General features: G+C 49.6%; 1 protein-coding gene across 6 annotated transcripts in view; it reads left to right on the top strand.

Moving 5' to 3' along the window:
* LOC138252618 (histone-lysine N-methyltransferase NSD2-like) overlaps window positions 1-18,277 on the top strand; it is a 388,560-nt gene that overhangs the window by 240,127 nt on the left and 130,156 nt on the right. For all 6 annotated transcript variants that reach the window (XM_069205757.1, XM_069205755.1, XM_069205753.1 and 3 more), the window contains exon 8: window positions 10,400-10,541. In XM_069205757.1, the coding sequence (XP_069061858.1) occupies window positions 10,400-10,541 (142 nt within the window). The remainder of the gene's footprint in view (window positions 1-10,399; window positions 10,542-18,277) is intronic.

Consider the following 18,277-nt stretch of genomic DNA (forward strand, 5'->3'; position numbering starts at 1 on the left):
ATTTATCTATGAGCTCATCAGCTCTAGGAATTGGATGAGCATCTGTCTTGGTGACAGAATTGAGCCCTCTGTAGTCCACACAAAACCTCATCTCTTTCTTTCCATCTTTGGTGTGAGGTTTGGGGACTAAGACCACTGGGCTAGCCCAGGGGCTGTCAGAGCGCTCAATTACTCCCAATTCCAGCATCTTGTGGACTTCCACCTTGATGCTTTCCTTAACATGGTCAGACTGTCTAAAAATTTTGTTTTTGACAGGCATGCTGTCTCCTCTGTCCACATCATGGGTACACAGGTGTGTCTGACCAGGGGTTAGGGAGAAGAGTTCAGGAAACTGTTGTAGGACTCTCCTACAATCAGCTTGCTGTTGGCCAGAGAGGGTGTCTGAGTAGATCACTCCATCTACTAAGCCATCTTTTGGGTCTGATGATAGAAGATCAGGGAGAGGTTCACTCTCTGCCTCCTGATCCTCATCTGTTACCATCAACAGATTTACATCAGCCCTGTCATGGAAGAGCTTAAGGCGGTTCACATGGATCACCCTCTTGGGGCTCCTGCTTGTGCCCAGGTCCACCAGGTAGGTGACCTGACTCTTCCTTTCTAGCACTGGGTAAGGGCCACTCCATTTGTCCTGAAGTGCCATGGGAGCCACAGGCTCCAGAACCCAGACTTTCTGCCCTGGTTGTAACTCAACCATTGCAGCCTTTTGGTCATACCAAAACTTCTGGAGCTGTTGGCTGGCCTCAAGGTTTTTGCTTGCCTTTTCCATGTACTCTGCCATTCTAGAGCGAAGGCCAAGTACATAGTCCACTATGTCTTGTTTAGGCTCATGAAGAGGTCTCTCCCAGCCTTCTTTAACGAGAGCAAGTGGTCCCCTTACAGGGTGACCAAACAGAAGTTCAAAGGGTGAGAATCCTACTCCCTTCTGTGGCACCTCTCTGTAAGCGAAAAGCAGACATGGCAAGAGGACATCCCATCTCCTTTTGAGCTTTTCTGGGAGCCCCATGATCATGCCTTTTAATGTCTTGTTGAATCTTTCAACTAAGCCATTAGTTTGTGGATGGTATGGTGTAGTGAATTTATAAGTCACTCCACACTCATTCCACATGTGTTTTAGGTATGCTGACATGAAGTTGGTACCTCTGTCAGACACCACCTCCTTAGGGAAACCCACTCTGGTAAAGATACCAATGAGGGCCTTGGCTACTGCAGGGGCAGTAGTCGACCTAAGGGGAATAGCTTCAGGATACCTAGTAGCATGATCCACTACTACTAGGATGTACATATTTCCTGAGGCTGTGGGAGGTTCTAGTGGACCAACTATGTCCACACCCCACTCTTTCAAAGGGGACCCCCACCACTGGAAGTGGAATGAGGGGGGCCTTTGGGTGCCCACCTGTCTTACCACTGGTGTAGGAAGTTGGCTCTGTATGTGCTATTTCAAAGTAAGGAATAGCATGCACAGAGTCCAAGGGTTCCCCTTAGAGGTAAAATAGTGGTAAAAATAGATAATACTAATGCTCTATTTTGTGGTAGTGTGGTCGAGCAGTAGGCTTATCCAAGGAGTAGTGTTAAGCATTTGTTGTACATACACATAGACAATAAATGAGGTACACACACTCAGAGACAAATCCAGCCAATAGGTTTTTATATAGAAAAATATCTTTTCTTAGTTTATTTTAAGAACCACAGGTTCAAATTCTACATGTAATATCTCATTCGAAAGGTATTGCAGGTAAGTACTTTAGGAACTTCAAATCATAAAAATTGCATGTATACTTTACAAGTTATTGACAAATAGCTGTTTTAAAAGTGGACACTTAGTGCAATTTTCACAGTTCCTGGGGGAGGTAAGTTTTTGTTAGTTTTACCAGGTAAGTAGGACACTTACAGGGTTCAGTTCTTGGTCCAAGGTAGCCCACCGTTGGGGGTTCAGAGCAACCCCAAAGTCACCACACCAGCAGCTCAGGGCCGGTCAGGTGCAGAGTTCAAAGTGGTGCCCAAAACACATAGGCTAGGATGGAGAGAAGGGGGTGCCCCGGTTCCGGTCTGCTTGCAGGTAAGTACCCGCGTCTTCGGAGGGCAGACCAGGGGGGTTTTGTAGGGCACCGGGGGGGACACAAGCCCACACAGAAATCTCACCCTCAGCAGCACGGGGGCGGCCGGGTGCAGTGTAGAAACAAGCGTCGGGTTCGCAATGTTTGTCTATGAGAGATCTCGGGATCTCTTCAGCGCTGCAGGCAGGCAAGGGGGGGATTCCTCGGGGAAACCTCCACTTGGGCAAGGGAGAGGGACTCCTGGGGGTCACTTCTCCAGTGAAAGTCCGGTCCTTCAGGTCCTGGGGGCTGCGGGTGCAGGGTCTCTCCCAGGCGTCGGGACTTTAGGTTCAAAGAGTCGCGGTCAGGGGAAGCCTCGGGATTCCCTCTGCAGGCGGCGCTGTGGGGGCTCAGGGGGGACAGGTTTTGGTACTCACAGTATCAGAGTAGTCCTGGGGTCCCTCTTGAGGTGTTGGATCGCCACCAGCCGAGTCGGGGTCGCCGGGTGCAGTGTTGCAAGTCTCACGCTTCTTGCGGGGAGCTTGCAGGGTTCTTTAAAGCTGCTGGAAACGAAGTTGCAGCTTTTCTTGGAGCAGGTCCGCTGTCCTCGGGAGTTTCTTGTCTTTTCGAAGCAGGGGCAGTCCTCAGAGGATGTCGAGGTCGCTGGTCCCTTTGGAAGGCGTCGCTGGAGCAGGATCTTTGGAAGGCAGGAGACAGGCCGGTGAGTTTCTGGAGCCAAGGCAGTCGTCGTCTTCTGGTCTTCCGCTGCAGGGGTTTTCAGCTAGGCAGTCCTTCTTCTTGTAGTTGCAGGAATCTAATTTTCTAGGGTTCAGGGTAGCCCTTAAATACTAAATTTAAGGGCGTGTTTAGGTCTGGGGGGTTAGTAGCCAATGGCTACTAGCCCTGAGGGTGGGTACACCCTCTTTGTGCCTCCTCCCAAGGGGTGGGGGTCACAATCCTAACCCTATTGGGGGAATCCTCCATCTGCAAGATGGAGGATTTCTAAAAGTTAGAGTCACTTCAGCTCAGGACACCTTAGGGGCTGTCCTGACTGGCCAGTGACTCCTCCTTGTTTTTCTCATTATTTTCTCCGGCCTTGCCGCCAAAAGTGGGGCCTGGCCGGAGGAGGCGGGCAACTCCACTAGCTGGAGTGTCCTGCTGGGTTGGCACAAAGGAGGTGAGCCTTTGAGGCTCACCGCCAGGTGTGACAATTCCTGCCTGGGAGAGGTGTTAGCATCTCCACCCAGTGCAGGCTTTGTTACTGGCCTCAGAGTGACAAAGGCACTCTCCCCATGGGGCCAGCAACATGTCTCGGTTTGTGGCAGGCTGCTAAAACTAGTCAGCCTACACAGATAGTCGGTTAAGTTTCAGGGGGCACCTCTAAGGTGCCCTCTGTGGTGTATTTTTCAATAAAATGTACACTGGCATCAGTGTGCATTTATTGTGCTGAGAAGTTTGATACCAAACTTCCCAGTTTTCAGTGTAGCCATTATGGTGCTGTGGAGTTCGTGTTTGACAAACTCCCAGACCATATACTCTTATGGCTACCCTGCACTTACAATGTCTAAGGTTTTGTTTAGACACTGTAGGGGTACCATGCTCATGCACTGGTACCCTCACCCATGGTATAGTGCACCCTGCCTTAGGGCTGTAAGGCCTGCTAGAGGGGTGTCTTACCTATACTGCATAGGCAGTGAGAGGCTGGCATGGCACCCTGAGGGGAGTGCCATGTCGATTTACTCGTTTTGTCCTCACTAGCACACACAAGCTGGCAAGCAGGGTGTCTGTGCTGAGTGAGAGGTCTCCAGGGTGGCATAAGACATGCTGCAGCCCTTAGAGACCTTCCTTGGCATCAGGGCCCTTGGTACTAGAAGTACCAGTTACAAGGGACTTATCTGGATGCCAGGGTCTGCCAATTGTGGATACAAAAGTACAGGTTAGGGAAAGAACACTGGTGCTGGGGCCTGGTTAGCAGGCCTCAGCACACTTTCAATTGTAAACATAGCATCAGCAAAGGCAAAAAGTCAGGGGGCAACCATGCCAAGGAGGCATTTCCTTACAACTGGATTGACAGGTGGGGCAGGAGAGGCAAAACTCCTTAACCTTGTGGGACATATTGGGCCAGTAGAAGTGGTTGACTAACCTCTCCCACGTCTTGGTTTGTCCCAAATGCCCAGCAAGGGGAATATCATGGGCTAAGGTCAGAATAAACTCTCTGAACGACTGAGGCACTACCACTCTCCTAGTGGCACCAGGTTTGGGGTCTCTGGCCTCAGTGTACAGGAGTCCATCTTCCCAATAGACCCTATGTGTTCCATTTTTCTTGCCCTTGGACTCTTCAGCAGCTTGCTGCCTAAGGCCTTCAAAAGAGGGACAGGTTTCTTGTCCCTTACACAGCTCCTCCCTTGAGGGTCCCCCTGGGCCTAAGAGCTCAACCTGATAAGGTTCAAGCTCCAAAGGCTCAGTTCCCTCAGAGGGCAGAACTTCTTCCTGAGAAGAGAGGTTCTCTTTTTCTGACTGTGTTGCAGTTGGTTTCCCAACTGACTTTCCTTTTCTCTTGGTAGACTGGGCCATTTTTCCAGACTCCAGCTCTACTTTTTCACCCTGTGCCTTGCATTGTGCTCTTGTTTTTACACACACCAGTTCAGGGATATCCAGCATGGCTGCATGGGTTTTTAGTTCTACCTCAGCCCATGCTGAGGACTCCAGGTCATTTCCAAGCAGACAGTCTACTGGGATGTTTGAGGAGACCACCACCTGTTTCAGGCCATTGACCCCTCCCCATTCTAAAGTTGCCATGGGATGTGCTTTAGTCTGATTGTCAGCGTTGGTGACTGTATACGTTTTTCCAGTCAGGTATTGGCCAGGGGAAACCAGTTTCTCTGTCACCATGGTGATTCTGGCACCTGTATCCCTCAGGCCTTCTACACTTGTCCCATTAATAAAGAGCTGCTGCCTGTATTTTTGCATGTTAGGCGGCCAGGCAGCTAGTGTGGCTAAATCCACCCCACCCTCAGAGACTAGAGTAGCTTCAGTGTGGACCCTGATTTGCTCTGGGCACACTGTTGATCCCACTTGGAGACTAGCCATTCCAGTGTTACCTGGATTGGAGTTTGGAGTGGAACTTTTCTTGGGACAGGCCTTGTCTCCAGTTTGATGTCCTGACTGACTACAGTTTCGACACCAGGCCTTTTTGGGATCAAAGTTTTTACCCTTGTACCCAGGATTGTTTTGTGAAGAGGCTCTGGGCCCACCCTCCTGTGCAGGTTTTTGGGGGCCTGTAGAAGACTCTTTACTATTTTTATTTGTGGCTGTCTCACCACCCTTCCCCTGGGGAGGTTTTGTGACCCCTTTCTTTTGGTCACCCCCTGTGGAAGTTTTGGACACCCTTGTCTTGACCCAATGGTCCGCCTTCTTTCCCAATTCTTGGGGAGAAATTGGTCCTAGGTCTACCAGATGCTGATGCAGTTTATCATTGAAACAATTACTTAACAGGTGTTCTTTCACAAATAAATTGTACAGCCCATCATAATTACTTACACCACTGCCTTGAATCCAACCATCTAGTGTTTTTACTGAGTAGTCTACAAAGTCGACCCAGGTCTGGCTCGAGGTTTTTTGAGCCCCCCTGAATCTAATCCTATACTCAGTGGAGAATCCAAAGCCCTCAATCAGGGTATCCTTCATGAGGTCATAAGATTCTGCATCTTTTCCAGAGAGTGTGAGGAGTCTATCCCTACACTTTCCTGTGAACATTTCCCAAAGGAGAGCACCCCAGTGAGATTTGTTCACTTTTCTGGTTACACAAGCCCTCTCAAAAGCTGTGAACCATTTGGTGATGTCATCACCATCTTCATATTTAGTTACAATCCCTTTAGGGATTTTCAACATGTCAGGAGAATCTCTGACCCTATTTATGTTGCTGCCACCATTGATGGGTCCTAGGCCCATCTCTTGTCTTTCCCTCTCTATGGCTAGGATCTGTCTTTCCAAAGCCAATCTTTTGGCCATCCTGGCTAACTGGATGTCCTCTTCACTGGAGTTATCCTCAGTGATTTCAGAGTTGTTGGTCCCTCCTGTGAGGGAACCAGCATCTCTGACTATTATTTGTGGAGTCAGGGCTTGAGAAGCCCTGCTCTCCCTAAGTAGGACTGGAGGGGGGGAATTTCCCTCCAAGTCACTATCTTCATCCTCTGAGTTGCCATCCTCAGAGGGGTTGGCTTTTTCAAACTCTGCCAAAAGCTCCTGGAGCTGTACTTTGGTAGGTTTGGAGCCCATTGTTATTTTCTTTAGTTTACAGAGTGACCTTAGCGCTCTCATCTGTAGATGGAGGTAAGGTGTGGTGTCGAGTTCCACCACAGTCACATCTGTGCTAGACATTTTGCTTCTAAAAGTTGGAATACTTTTTAAGAATCTAAAACTGGTTCTAGAATCTAATTCAAACTTTTACCAAACTTTTAAACTCTAAAAGAAATGCTAAACAGGATCTAACACAAGGCCCTAGCAGGTCTTTTAAGAATTTAGAAAACTTTTCAAATTGCAAAAATCTATTTCTAATGACAATTTTGGAATTTGTCGTGTGATCAGGTATTGGCTGAGTAGTCTAGCAAATGCAAAGTCTTATACCCCACCGCTGATCCACCAATGTAGGAAGTTGGCTCTGTATGTGCTATTTCAAAGTAAGGAATAGCATGCACAGAGTCCAAGGGTTCCCCTTAGAGGTAAAATAGTGGTAAAAAGAGATAATACTAATGCTCTATTTTGTGGTAGTGTGGTCGAGCAGTAGGCTTATCCAAGGAGTAGTGTTAAGCATTTGTTGTACATACACATAGACAATAAATGAGGCACACACACTCAGAGACAAATCCAGCCAATAGGTTTTGTTATAGAAAAATCTTTTCTTAGTTTATTTTAAGAACCACAGGTTCAAATTTAACATGTAATATCTTGTTTGAAAGGTATTGCAGGTAAGTACTCTAGGAACTTTGAATCATTTCAATTGCATGTATACTTTTCAAGTTATTCACAAATAGCTATTTTAAAAGTGGACACGGTGCAATTTTCACAGTTCCTGGGGGAGGTAGGTTTTTGTTAGTTTTACCAGGTAAGTAAGACACTTACAGGGTTCAGTTCTTGGTCCAAGGTAGCCCACCGTTGGGGGTTCAGAGCAACCCCAAAGTTACCACACCAGCAGCTCAGGGCCGGTCAGGTGCAGAGTTCAAAGTGGTGCCCAAAACGCATAGGCTTCAATGGAGAGAAGGGGGTGCCCCGGTTCCGGTCTGCTTGCAGGTAAGTACCCGCGTCTTCGGAGGGCAGACCAGGGGGGTTTTGTAGGGCACCGGGGGGGACACAAGCCCACACAGAAATTTCACCCTCAGCGGCGCGGGGGCGGCCGGGTGCAGTGTTAGAACAAGCGTCGGGTTCGCAATGTAAGTCAATGAGAGATCAAGGGATCTCTTCAGCGCTGCAGGCAGGCAAGGGGGGGCTTCCTCGGGGAAACCTCCACTTGGGCAAGGGAGAGGGACTCCTGGGGGTCACTTCGGCAGTGAAAGTCCGGTCCTTCAGGTCCTGGGGGCTGCGGGTGCAGGGTCTTTTCCAGGCGTCGGGACTTAGGTTTCAGAGAGTCGCGGTCAGGGGAAGCCTCGGGATTCCCTCTGCAGGCGGCGCTGTGGGGGCTCAGGGGGGGACAGGTTTTGGTACTCAGTCGTAGAGTAGTCCGGGGGTCCTCCCTGAGGTGTTGGTTCTCCACCAGCCGAGTCGGGGTCGCCGGGTGCAGTGTTGCAAGTCTCACGCTTCTTGCGGGGAGTTGCAGGGTTCTTTAAAGCTGCTTCTTGAAACAAAGTTGCAGTCTTTTTGGAGCAGGTCCGCTGTCCTCGGGAGTTTCTTGTCGTCGTCGAAGCAGGGCAGTCCTCAGAGGATTCAGAGGTCGCTGGTCCCTTTGGAAGGCGTCGCTGGAGCAGAGTTCTTTGGAAGGCAGGAGACAGGCCGGTGAGTTTCTTGAGCCAAGGCAGTTGTTGTCTTCTGGTCTTCCTCTGCAGGGGTTTTCAGCTAGGCAGTCCTTCTTCTTGTTGTTGCAGGAATCTAATTTTCTAGGGTTCAGGGTAGCCCTTAAATACTAAATTTAAGGGCGTGTTTAGGTCTGGGGGGTTAGTAGCCAATGGCTACTAGCCCTGAGGGTGGGTACACCCTCTTTGTGCCTCCTCCCAAGGGGAGGGGGTCACAATCCTAACCCTATTGGGGGAATCCTCCATCTGCAAGATGGAGGATTTCTAAAAGTCAGAGTCACCTCAGCTCAGGACACCTTAGGGGCTGTCCTGACTGGCCAGTGACTCCTCCTTGTTATTCTCATTATTTTCTCCGGCCTTGCCGCCAAAAGTGGGGGCCGGGGCCGGAGGGGGCGGGCAACTCCACTAGCTGGAGTGTTGTGCGGTGCTGTGACAAAGGGGTGAGCCTTTGAGGCTCACCGCCAGGTGTTACAGCTCCTGCCTGGGGGAGGTGTTAGCATCTCCACCCAGTGCAGGCTTTGTTACTGGCCTCAGAGTGACAAAGGCACTCTCCCCATGAGGCCAGCAACATGTCTCTAGTGTGGCAGGCTGCTGGAACCAGTCAGCCTACACAGATAGTCGGTTAAGTTTCAGGGGGCACCTCTAAGGTGCCCTCTGTGGTGTATTTTACAATAAAATGTACACTGGCATTAGTGTGCATTTATTGTGCTGAGAAGTTTGATACCAAACTTCCCAGTTTTCAGTGTAGCCATTATGGTGCTGTGGAGTTCGTGTTTGACAAACTCCCAGACCATATACTCTTATGGCTACCCTGCACTTACAATGTCTAAGGTTTTGTTTAGACACTGTAGGGGTACCATGCTCATGCACTGGTACCCTCACCTATGGTATAGTGCACCCTGCCTTAGGGCTGTAAGGCCTGCTAGAGGGGTGACTGACCTATACTTGCATAGGCAGTGAGAGGCTGGCATGGCACCCTGAGGGGAGTGCCATGTCGACTTACTCGTTTTGTTCTCACTAGCACACACAAGCTGGCAAGCAGTGTGTCTGTGCTGAGTGAGAGGTCTCCAGGGTGGCATAAGACATGCTGCAGCCCTTAGAGACCTTCCTTGGCATCAGGGCCCTTGGTACTAGAAGTACCAGTTACAAGGGACTTATCTGGATGCCAGGGTCTGCCAATTGTGGATACAAAAGTACAGGTTAGGGAAAGAACACTGGTGCTGGGGCCTGGTTAGCAGGCCTCAGCACACTTTCAATTGTAAACATAGCATCAGCAAAGGCAAAAAGTCAGGGGGCAACCATGCCAAGGAGGCATTTCCTTACACCTGGGTACCTCAGTACCCTATACTAGGGAATTATAAGGGTGTTCCAGTATGCCAGTGTGAATTGGTGAAATTGGTCACTAGCGTGTTAGTGACAATTTGTAAAGAGAGAGCATAACCACTGAGGTTCTGGTTAGCAGAGCCTCAGTGAGACAGTTAGGCATCACACCGGGAACACATACATATAGGTCACAAACTTATGAGCACTGGGGCCTTGACTAGCAGGGTCCCAGTGACACATAACAAGCATACTGAAAACATAGAGTTTTCACTATGAGCACTGGGCCCTGGCTAGCAGGATCCAAGTGAGACAGCAAAAACACCCTGACATATACTCACAAACAGGCCAAAAGTGGGGCTAACAAGGCTATAAAGAGGCTACTTTCTCACACCTAGACACTCTGAGCCAGCACCAGATATGGGGCTGTCTCCAGTGACAGTTTTTCTGTGTTTAAGTGTAGCTGAGGGGAAGATACTGGTTGTGGAAGGATGAAAATCCAAATGGCGTCCTTTGAATGGGTTCTCACTCTAGGAGAACCGCCATCCACGGTGTCTACCTTTGCCATCCGTCTGACCCAGTTCACCACTGAGCTCCAGGTTAATGAAGACTGGCACCTTCAAGAGTGAACATGGTGCGTGCCAAGCATGCGGACTCCCTGGCACGCAGTGTGTGGCTCCAGTCCTATCAGTTGGGAATAGAAAACCTGAGAGTAGGAATACTGAGGTTCCGATAGAGGAATGTCTCGGACTCCGCTCTGGCGTCTTCTTGAGCGTTCACTGATGTTCTGTTTCTGGTCCCACGCCTACTGGCTGGCTTGGTTCCTGAGGTGAGTTGTGCAGATCTTTCTTTACCTCTATTGACACCTATAGAAAGCAGCAGTTTCATGGTTACTACATCTTAGTTGTCAGATATTAAGGAGAGGAAATGGTGCTCGACCGTAGAGCTGCTTTTTCCCCTAGTCTTTGCTCTTCATTTTTATTCTTGTACATTCTGGTTCCAGATCTCATCATTCACAAGTCGACTGTGTTTGTTTTTCAGGACCATATAATTGACGCCGGCCGCAAAGGGAATTATTCCCGCTTTATGAACCACAGCTGCCAGCCCAACTGCGAGACCCAGAAGTGGACGGTAAATGGGAGCACCCGGGTCGGCCTCTTTGCACTGTGTGATATTCCAGCTGGTAAGACCTTGTGACGTACTTTCTTTTAGTATGGGAACCTCCTGCATCTTAAAGAATTGCGTACTTCTACCATGTAGTGTTGGGCTCAGACATTTGCAAGTGCTTTTTGTTCCAAGAAATCTCTGTAGTCGTAAAATGTACTCTTCTGGGTGCATTTCAGATCGGCTCGGACTCTGTGATAGATTGTTTCAGACATGCTCTGTGCGAGCGCAGCTTCCGTCATTGTCAAGTTAGTGAGACGGCCAACAGATAAAGGACATTGAACCAATGCCAAGGACTGGCCTGCATATGAAGATCATGGCCAAGGCTTTCCGTATCTCTTCAGCCCCTGAGGACCACATCACCAATCTGCAGTCCCATGTTGAGGCAGACCACCGGCCCCAAGGGAGTCCGATGTCGAGGCGAAAGCACAGACCCTGAAAGAAGACAAGCCATCAGGGGCGGGTCCTCCATTAGGGCAGAGGAGCATCGTCCCCCCTCCAGCGGTTGAAGCTGCAAAACCTTTCAAGGATAGTTTGTTTATTATCCTTTTCTGTGAAAGGGGTGGGGCCACGTGGGTGACGTGCACTGAGGGGGAGTGCTCCCTTTCACTGCGCATGTGTGTTTGGCTGACATATGCGCACAGGGCTGTCTGCAGCCCAACAACACGGTTGCTGGGCTGGACTGAGCCTGCACAGGCTCCCAGTCTGTCTGGGAGCGCCCTGGCTGGCCGCTCCCAGCCAGTCCCTCGGGATTGGCCGTAGGGCAGGCTGTGCCTGAAGACAGCAGAGGAATGACGTGACGGAAGAGGTAAGCTTTTTTTTTTTTTTTTTCTCTCACACCCCTCCCCCCTCATTTAATGTTTCACACCACCCCTTCTCCCCTTCTGCACCCCGCAAACCACCACTGGAAGTCAAGACGGTTCTGGTTAGCTCTGGCGAAACCTGAGCCAAGCAAGCCTTCAGGTGTTGACCCCATCAGCCGTCAAGGCGGAGCTGCTCTGGGCAATCACCACACACAAAGCCCACACCTAAAGCTCCATCAGCACCAGTGCCCAAAGCTTAGTTGGAGCCAAAGGCCTCCTTGAAGTTGCAGATGAAGTCAACCTTGAAACTCTGAGACAAGGACATTGAGGCTGCGATCATTGGTAAGCTTTTACAGTAACTGGATACCAGACAAAAGTGCCTGTTCATTCATCCAGTGGCAGGTACAGTCATGGTGTAACCGCCTCCACGGCCGCCTCAGGAACCTCTTCCTCAAAAAAAAAAAAAAAAAAAAAAGGAAAACTGGTCTTTGAGGGGGGAACTTTTTTCCTGGGCTCCCTCCCCTGACTGGCACTGACGAGGGCAAGGACAGGGCCAGTATTCCTGTTCCTTCTCTGCTCAGCCTACCTTCACCACCACCTCCACCCCCCTCCTCCGCTGCCATCACCACCCCCTCCTGTACTGCACCCCTTAGCCACTGCCACCCCCACCCCCACCCCCTCTTCCACCACCACCCTCTGCAGCCACCACCCCCTCCGCAAGTCAGTGGAAGCCTCCGATTGTCCAGCTGCTGTCACTCCCTGTGGACCAGGCCAGTGGAACCCAGAGACGGATTCCAGACGTGGAGGACCTGAAAAGGAAGGGGACAGATTCCAGCACCTTTGGAGGCCCCTAGGTGGTGCATGTTGCAAAACCCACCCTACTTGAGGTACAGTTCCTGCAAGTCAGTGGAGGAAGAAATCTAGCTGCGGGGTCCAGGAGCTGCAGAGGATCCCAGGAGATGCCTACGAACTGTCCCTCGCCAGTCACCGGATTGCAGGAGGGTCAGTGACCAGCAAAACCACCACCAATGACTGGCAAACGCAAGCAGGAGCTGAAGAGGTATCTGCAGAGTTTCGGGAAACAGCAAGGTCCAGGAGACTCTACCCTTGAAGGGGAATCAGGGCAGGTCCTCAACACAGTAAGGCTAGCAGAAGTTGTTGGAGCTCCCACAAGTGACTCACAGGTGATGGACACAGAGTCACAAGGAGGCCTCAGCAGCACGCAAAACAGAAGTCCCACAGTGAAGGAATTGCAGGACAGGGGCTGATCTTCGAGTTGCAGAGTACTGGAGGCCCGCACTTCTTGTAGCCTGAAGGTCTCCTAGAGAAAAAGTGTAGGAAGCTGGCCTTGTGTGTGGTGGGTACCTTTGGTACTTGCACCTTATACTAGGTCCAGGTAATTCCTTCCCCCCCCCCCACCCCCGGCAGTGTCTACAAGCCAGGTTCTCTAGAGGAAGCTGTGGATGAGCACCCAAGGCTTATCTAGGAGACATGCAAAGCTCATGCAAAACCACTGTAGTCACGCAGCACTCTCACACATGAAAGAAAACTCATTTGTACAAAAATAAAGGTACTTTATGTTCGATGGCATCTGTCGCTGTAGATACACATGGTATGCATGAGCTCGCCATCTGGTGTTGGGTCGGAGTGTTACAAGTTGTTTTTCTTCGAAGAAGTGTTTTCGAGTCACGGGACCGAGTGACTCCTCCTTCTGTGCTCATTGCGCATGGGCGTCGACTCCATCTTCGATTGTTTTCTTTCCGCCATCGGGTTCGGACGTGTTCCTGTCGCTCCGGGTTTCGGAACGGAAAGATAGCTGAAAACGGAAGATTTTCGACGGTATCGTTGCGATCCGGTTCGAGATAGACACATGCGACGACGCATTGAACATCGAAGCGCTTCGGTGCCCTTCGGGGTAGATTTCGGCACCCCGTCGGGGCCTAGTCGGCCCGACCGCGTGGAGAACAACGCCGATGGAACGGACCCCGTTTCGATTCTGCCCCGAATGCCACAACAAATATCCTTATACGGACCTACACTCGGTCTGTAACCTGTGCCTGTCACCCGAGCACAGCGAAGAATCCTGTGAGGCCTGTCGGGCGTTCCGGTCCCGAAAAACTCTGCGCGACCGTCGAGCGAGAAGACTGCAGATGGCGTCCACGCCAAAGGAGCGTCGACAGTTCGAGACAGAAGAGGAACAGGAGGAATCCTTTTCCATCCAGGATTCAGACTCCGACGAGCTAGACTCTACAAAAACTGTAAGTAAGACGTCGAGATCAGAACTTAAAAAAGGAAAGAAGGCCCAGGGGACGCCACTGCCAACCGGCCATGGCTCCACCCAAATTCTCGGTGACCAACAATCGGCACCGAAAAAGGCCCATTCAGTGTCGAGATCGTCCGACTTCGGTCGAGACACCGGCACGCAGCCTCCTCGGGACCGAGAGAGTGCTAAACAGAAGCATCGACACCGAGAGTTCGGTGTCGACACGGATCGACGCCGAGACAGTGGCGCCGAAGACCATAGAGGCCAAGAATTTTCGGCACAGAAAAAGAGGAAGGTTACCTCGGAGCCGAAAAAACAATCAACAGGGTTTTCGGAGCCGAAAAAAGCGACATCAGACCCTGTTTCAGGCTCCTATACTGAAGAGCATTCTATGTCTTCACAAATGAAGAAACATAGATTTGAACAAGAACTGCAATCCACTGACGTGGATCACATGCAAAAGCGTATCTTTATTCAGCAGGGGACTGGGAAGATCAGTACCCTTCCACCTGTCAAACGAAAGAGAACGCTTCAGTTTACTCCTCAGCAACAAACAGCACGAAAGGTAACACCTCCTCCCTCGCCTCCACCTGTAACTCCGGCTTCGCCAACTTACACCCCGTCACATTCGCCAGCTCACACCGCCATGAGCCACGATGACCAAGATCAGGATGCGTGGGACTTGTACGACGCACCAGTGTCTGATAACAGCCCAGACACATACCCAACTAGGCCATCACCACCGGAAGACAGCACAGCCTACTCACAAGTGGTGGCTAGAGCAGCACTGTTCCATAATGTGGAACTACACTCGGAACAAGTAGAGGATGATTTTTTATTTAACACCCTCTCTTCAACCCACAGCTCCTACCAAAGCCTGCCGATGCTCCCAGGCATGCTACGCCATGCAAAGGACATTTTCAAGGAGCCAGTTAAAAGTAGGGCAGTGACGCCTAGGGTGGACAAAAAGTATAAGGCGCCTCCTACGGACCCTGTATTCATCACCTCTCAGCTGCCACCAGATTCTGTGGTGGTAGGGGCTGCCAGAAAACGGGCAAATTCACACACTTCTGGGGATGCACCTCCCCCAGATAAAGAAAGCAGGAAGTTCGATGCAGCCGGGAAGAGGGTTGCTGTCCAAGCAGCAAACCAGTGGCGCATCGCAAATTCACAAGCGCTGCTAGCGCGATACGACAGAGCCCACTGGGATGAGATGCAGCATCTCATTGAACATCTCCCAAAAGATCTGCAAAAAAGAGCAAAACAGGTTGTTGAGGAGGGTCAAAACATTTCAAACAATCAAATACGCTCCTCCATGGATGCAGCAGACACGGCCGCAAGGACCATTAATACGTTGGTTACCATCCGTAGGCACGCATGGCTCAGAACGTCTGGATTCAAGCCAGAAATTCAGCAGGCAGTGCTTAACATGCCAGTAAACGAAAAACTTCTGTTCGGTCCGGAGGTCGACACAGCCATAGAAAAGCTCAAGAAGGACACTGACACTGCCAAGGCCATGGGCGCACTCTACTCCCCGCAGAGCAGAGGATCTTATAACACCTTCTGCAAAACACCTTTTAGAGGAGGGTTTCGGGGTCAGGCCACACAAGCTAGCACCTCACAGTCCGCACCGCCCACCTACCAGGGACAGTACAGGGGAGGTTTTCAGGGCCAGTATAGAGGGGGGCAATTCCCTAGGAATAGAGGAAGATTTCAAAGCCCCAAAATCACTACCAACAAGCAGTGACTCACACGTCACTCACCCCTCCCACACAACACCAGTGGGGGGGAGGATACGTCAATATTACGAAGCATGGGACAAAATAACTACAGACACATGGGTCCTAGCAATTATCCAACATGGTTATTGCATAGAATTCCTGCAATTCCCTCCAGACATACCACCAAAATCACAAAATTTATCAAAATACCATTCACAGCTTCTAGAGATAGAAGTTCAAGCACTACTGCAAAAAAATGCAATAGAATTAGTACCAAGCACACAAATAAACACAGGAGTTTATTCACTGTACTTCTTGATACCAAAAAAGGACGAAACACTGAGACCAATTCTAGACCTCAGAGTAGTAAACACATTCATCAAATCAGACCACTTTCACATGGTCACACTACAAGAAGTGTTACCATTGCTCAAAAAACACAACTACATGACAACCCTAGACCTCAAGGACGCATATTTCCATATACCAATACATCAATCACACAGGAAATATCTAAGGTTTGTATTCAAAGGAATACATTACCAATTCAAAGTATTGCCTTTTGGTTTAACAACCGCTCCAAGAGTATTCACAAAATGCCTAGCAGTAGTCGCTGCACACATCAGAAGGCAGCAAATACATGTGTTCCCGTATCTAGACGACTGGCTAATCAAAACCAGTTCGCTCACACAATGCTCAAACCACACAAATCAAGTCATACAAACCCTCTACATACAAACTAGGGTTCACCGTCAACTTTGCAAAATCAAACATTCTGCCAAGCAAAGTACAGCAATATCTAGGAGCCATAATAGACACGACAAAAGGAGTAGCAACGCCAACTCCACAAAGGATCCACAATTTCAACAGTCATTCAACACATGTCTCCAAACCAAACAATACAAGCAAGAACAATACTACAGCTCCTAGGCATGATGTCCTCATGCATAGCCATTGTCCCAAACGCAAGACTGCACATGAGGCCCTTACAACAGTGCCTAGCCTCACAGTGGTCTCAAGCACAGGGTCACCTTCTAGATCTGGTGTTGCTAGACCGCCAAACTTACCTCTCGCTTCTATGGTGGAACAGTATAAATTTAAACATAGGGCGGCCTTTCCAAGACCCAGTGCCACAGTACGTAATAACAGATGCTTCCATGACAGGGTGGGGAGCACATCTCAATCAACACAACATAAGAGGACAATGGAACATACATCAAACAAAACTGCATATAAATCATCTAGAATTATTAGCAGTTTTTCAAGCACTAAAAGGTTTCCCACCAATCATAACCCACAAATACATCCTTGTCAAAACAGACAACATGACAACGATGTATTATCTAAACAAACAAGGAGGAACACATTCAACGCAGTTAAGCTTGTTAGCTCAAAAAATATGGAAGTGGGCAATCCACCATCAAATTGGTCTAATAGCACAGTTTATTCCGGGGATCCAGAATCAGCTGGCAGACAATCTCTCTCGAGATCACCAGCAAGTCCACGAATGGGAAATCCACCCACAGATTCTGAACACCTACTTCACACTCTGGGGAACACCACAAATATACTTATTTGCAACAAAAGAGAACGCAAAATGCCAAAACTTCGCGTCCAGATACCCACACAAGCAATCCCAAGGCAATGCCCTATGGATCAACTGGTCAGGAATATTTGCTTACGCTTTTCCTCCTCTCCCTCTCCTTCCTTACCTAGTAAACAAATTGAGTCAAAACAAACTCAAACTCATTTTAATAGCACCAACGTGGACAAGACAACCCTGGTACACAACACTGCTAGATCTGTCTGTAGTACCACACATCAAACTGCCCAACAAACCAGATCTGTTAACGCAACACAACCAACAGATCAGACACCCGGACCCAGCATCGCTGAATCTAGCAATCTGGCTCCTGAAATCCTAGAATTCGGACACTTACAACTTAGCCAAGAGTGTATGGAAGTCATAAAGCAGGCCAGAAGGCCATCCACTAGACACTGCTACGCAAGTAAGTGGAAAAGATTTGTTTGGTACTGCCATCATAATCAGATACAACCACTAGACGCAACTCCAAAACATATAGTAAATTACTTGCTCCATTTACAAAAAGCAAAGCTAGCCTTCTCTTCTATTAAAATACACCTTGCAGCAATATCTGCATACCTGCAAACTACCTATTCAACTTCCTTGTATAGGATACCAGTGTTCGATGGCATATGTTGCTGCAGATACACATGTGTGGCACAGTCCGCTGCCTGGTGTTGGGCTCGGAGTATTACAAGTTGTTTTTCTTCGAAGAAGTCTTTTTGGTCACGGGACCGAAGGACTCCTCCCTCCTCGGCTCCATTGCGCATGGGCGTCGACTCCATCTTAGATTGTTTTTTTCCGCTGTCGGGTTCGGACGTATTCCTTTTCGCTCCGTGTTTCGGTTCGGAAAGTTAGTCAGAATCTCGGAAGAAAGCGTCGGTATTGTTCCGTTCGGTATCGGAATAGTTAGGTACATCGACACCGATCATCGGAAGACTTTGGGGTAGTTTCGATCCCCCATCGGGGCCTGGTCGGCCCGACCGCGTGCGACATCGAAGCCGATGGAACGGACCCCGTTTCGTTTCTGCCCAAAATGTCACAGTAAGTATCCTTATACAGATCAGCACTTGGTCTGTAACTTGTGCTTGTCCCCCGAGCACAAGGAGGATACCTGTGAAGCCTGTCGAGCCTTCCGGTCCAGAAAAACACTCCGGGACCGAAGAGCCAGGCGTCAACAAATGGCGTCCACGTCGACAAAACAATGTTTCGACGAGGAAGAGGAAACATTCTCGGTTCCGGACTCAGAATCCGGAGACTCCGACGTCGAACAACAGCAACAAACTGTGAGTAAGACGTCGAAAAGTAAATCCATCGACAAACCGAAAGCCCAGGGGACGCCACTGCCAACAGGCCATGGCTCGACCCATAAAACAGGCGACC

Source organism: Pleurodeles waltl, chromosome 1_2 (assembly GCF_031143425.1).
Source record: "Pleurodeles waltl isolate 20211129_DDA chromosome 1_2, aPleWal1.hap1.20221129, whole genome shotgun sequence".
Classification (NCBI taxonomy): Eukaryota; Metazoa; Chordata; class Amphibia; order Caudata; family Salamandridae; genus Pleurodeles; species Pleurodeles waltl.